Source organism: Blennius ocellaris, assembly GCF_963422515.1.
Source record: "Blennius ocellaris genome assembly, contig: SCAFFOLD_120, whole genome shotgun sequence".
NCBI lineage: Eukaryota > Metazoa > Chordata > Actinopteri > Blenniiformes > Blenniidae > Blennius > Blennius ocellaris.
The window spans coordinates 20,001-22,422 of record NW_027662129.1 but is presented as its reverse complement, the minus strand read 5'-3'; the positions used below and the strand labels follow the sequence as shown (position 1 = coordinate 22,422).

General features: G+C 49.8%; 1 protein-coding gene across 1 annotated transcript; it reads right to left on the bottom strand.

Moving 5' to 3' along the window:
- Window positions 1-312: 312 nt before the first annotated feature.
- On the bottom strand, window positions 313-1,667 carry gtf2a2 (general transcription factor IIA, 2). The gene is made up of 4 exons (XM_080521704.1): window positions 1,526-1,667; window positions 1,124-1,228; window positions 878-1,035; window positions 313-552 (listed from the first exon to the last, which is right to left on the bottom strand). Coding segments are annotated over exons 1-4 (336 nt in total). The 5' UTR covers window positions 1,598-1,667; the 3' UTR covers window positions 313-551.
- Between the last annotated feature and the right edge of the window lie 755 nt (window positions 1,668-2,422).

Here is a 2,422-nt window from a genome sequence, read left to right as displayed (position 1 = left end):
GTGTTTGTGAACAAGACCAGTTTGCATGCAGTTTGTTTGGTAAACAAAGGACCCCCCCCCCTGCCCCCCCCCCAGGTCGGGACCCCCCGTGGAGGGAAACTGACTGGACAGTTTTATATTGCAGATCACATTTTTATCGTTTCCAGCCGATTTGTCTTTTGTACAAATAAAGTTAACTTTTGCTTTTTCATCCAGGAAGTGATTTTTTATTGTGAAAGGTTGTGACAGGAAACAGTTAAATTGTGTTTCGATCCAGAACAGTCAGTCGATTTCAGCAAAATGATTTCAGGAAAGAAGTTTTTTTGTATTTTTTTTAAATAAAGTTTTATTACAGATGATTGAAAAACAGCAAACTGAAGAAAAATCTGAAAACTGACAAATGTTTACACACACACACACACACACACACACACACACACACACACACACACACACACACACACACACACACACACACACACACACACACACTAGTGATTCTGCAGTAATAAATTATATGTACAGTTCAGCTCCATCTGAAACGCGAGGCTGAACGTCTGCAGGTCTTCAGGTCTGAGGAGGAGGAGGAGGAGGAGGAAGAGGAAGAGGAAGAGGAGGAGGAGGAAGAGGAGGAAGAGGAGGAAGAGGAAGGTTCAGGTGCAGAAACATCAACACGTCACGTTTATCGTTTTAAATGTCGATCGTTTGACTTTTCAAACAGGAAGTGAACTACTGGCTGAATTTTATGTGACTGAGAGGACCAGGTGTGTGTGTGTGTGTGTGTGTGTGTGTGTGTGTGTGTGTGTGTGTGTGTGTGTGTGTGTGTGTGTGTGTGTGTGTGTGTGTGTGTGTGTGTGTGCGCGTGCGTGTGTGTGTGTGTGTGTGCGTGTGTACGGACCACTTGTCGGACTTGCCCTGCGTGGACTCGCTCTTCCCGTCACAGGCGACGATCTTCACCTTGTCCACCTTCACCAGGTCCGTCACCTCCCGGAACTCCACGTCGTTCAGGACGAACGTCCACACGTTGTCGCAGAAACGGTAGGTGTTGAGGGACCCCTGTGGGGGGGGGGGGCAGAGGTGGGGGGGTCAGGTGTGGGGTGGAGGGGAGGGGTCAGAGGTGGTGGGGTTCAGGTGTAGGACTCACCCTGAAGTTGACCCTGTTCCGGACCCGGCTGGCGAGCGCCGCGTTGATGGCCTTGTCGAACTGGAGGAGGACCTGGAGGGCCAGCTGGGGGGTGATCTGCTGGGTCTGGACGTCACATGACCACCGGTCACATCATACATCATCTATCTATCATCCCTCCATCATCATCCCTCCATCTTCAACCACAGAACGACTTTAAACCATCAGATTGTAAAAACGTTCAGGTAACCAGACTTCATCAATCGACACCAGGACCCGGAGCTCCAGCGCAGCTTGCAGTTAGCGGCTAACAGCTAACAGCTAACAGCGCTGGTTCCGCTCGCGCTGAGCTAACTCCGGCTCCGGGGGCCGAGCCGTGAGTCCCCCGGGGCTCAGCGTGTCCCCCCCCCCGGTCAGTCTCACCTGTATGAGCTCGTCCAGACTCTCCTGCAGGCTGTTTCCCAGGGTGGTGTTCCGGTACAGCTGGTAGGCCATGATGAAGCGTCTGCTGGAGCGCCGAGACACGGAGCTAACGAGGCTAACCGGCTAACTGCCGCGTCCCTCCGCAGCCAATCAGAGCGTGGAGCTCAAAGGACACGCCCTTCCCTGCGCTCTATTGGTCAAAAGTCACAGGACCCGCCCTTCATTGCGCTCTATTGGCCGACAGTCACAAGACCCGCCCTTCCCTGCGTTCTATTGGTCAAAAGTCACATGACCCGGCCTTCCCGGCAGGTCGTGTCTGGTTGTAATGAACACAGTTCACGATTTTAAACCCTATTAGTGATTAAAAAAATAAAATAATAATAATAATAACTATATATATATATATATTTTTTTTTTTGTTCAGGAAATAATCCGCAGAAATAATAATAATAAGAAAAAAACATTGTTTCCACATGCTGATGCTTCCGGTCTTATTGATTCTTTATAAACTTATTTTGATTCACACTGTACATGAAATGTTCCAAACAAGATTGTATGTTTTCAATATTTAATGTAAGACGTTTCCGTTACTTCCTCAGAGGAGCCACCAGGGGGCAGCAGAGCCTCAGACGTTCCAGTTTGTCTCAGAGGGGAGTCTTCCTCCGCTCAGTGTTCCTGTTTATACATCCCTGTGAGGACCTGCAGCACGATGACAGCTCAGACTACCGGTCTCTTCCTCTTCCTCCTCCTTTTCCTCTTCCTCTTCCTCCTCTCATCTTCCTCCTCCTCTTCCTCCTCCTTTTCCTCTTCCTCTTCCTCCTCTCATCTTCCTCCTCCTCTTCCTCTTCCTCCTCCTCTACCTCGTCCTCTTCCTCTTCCTCCTCCTCCTCGTCCTCT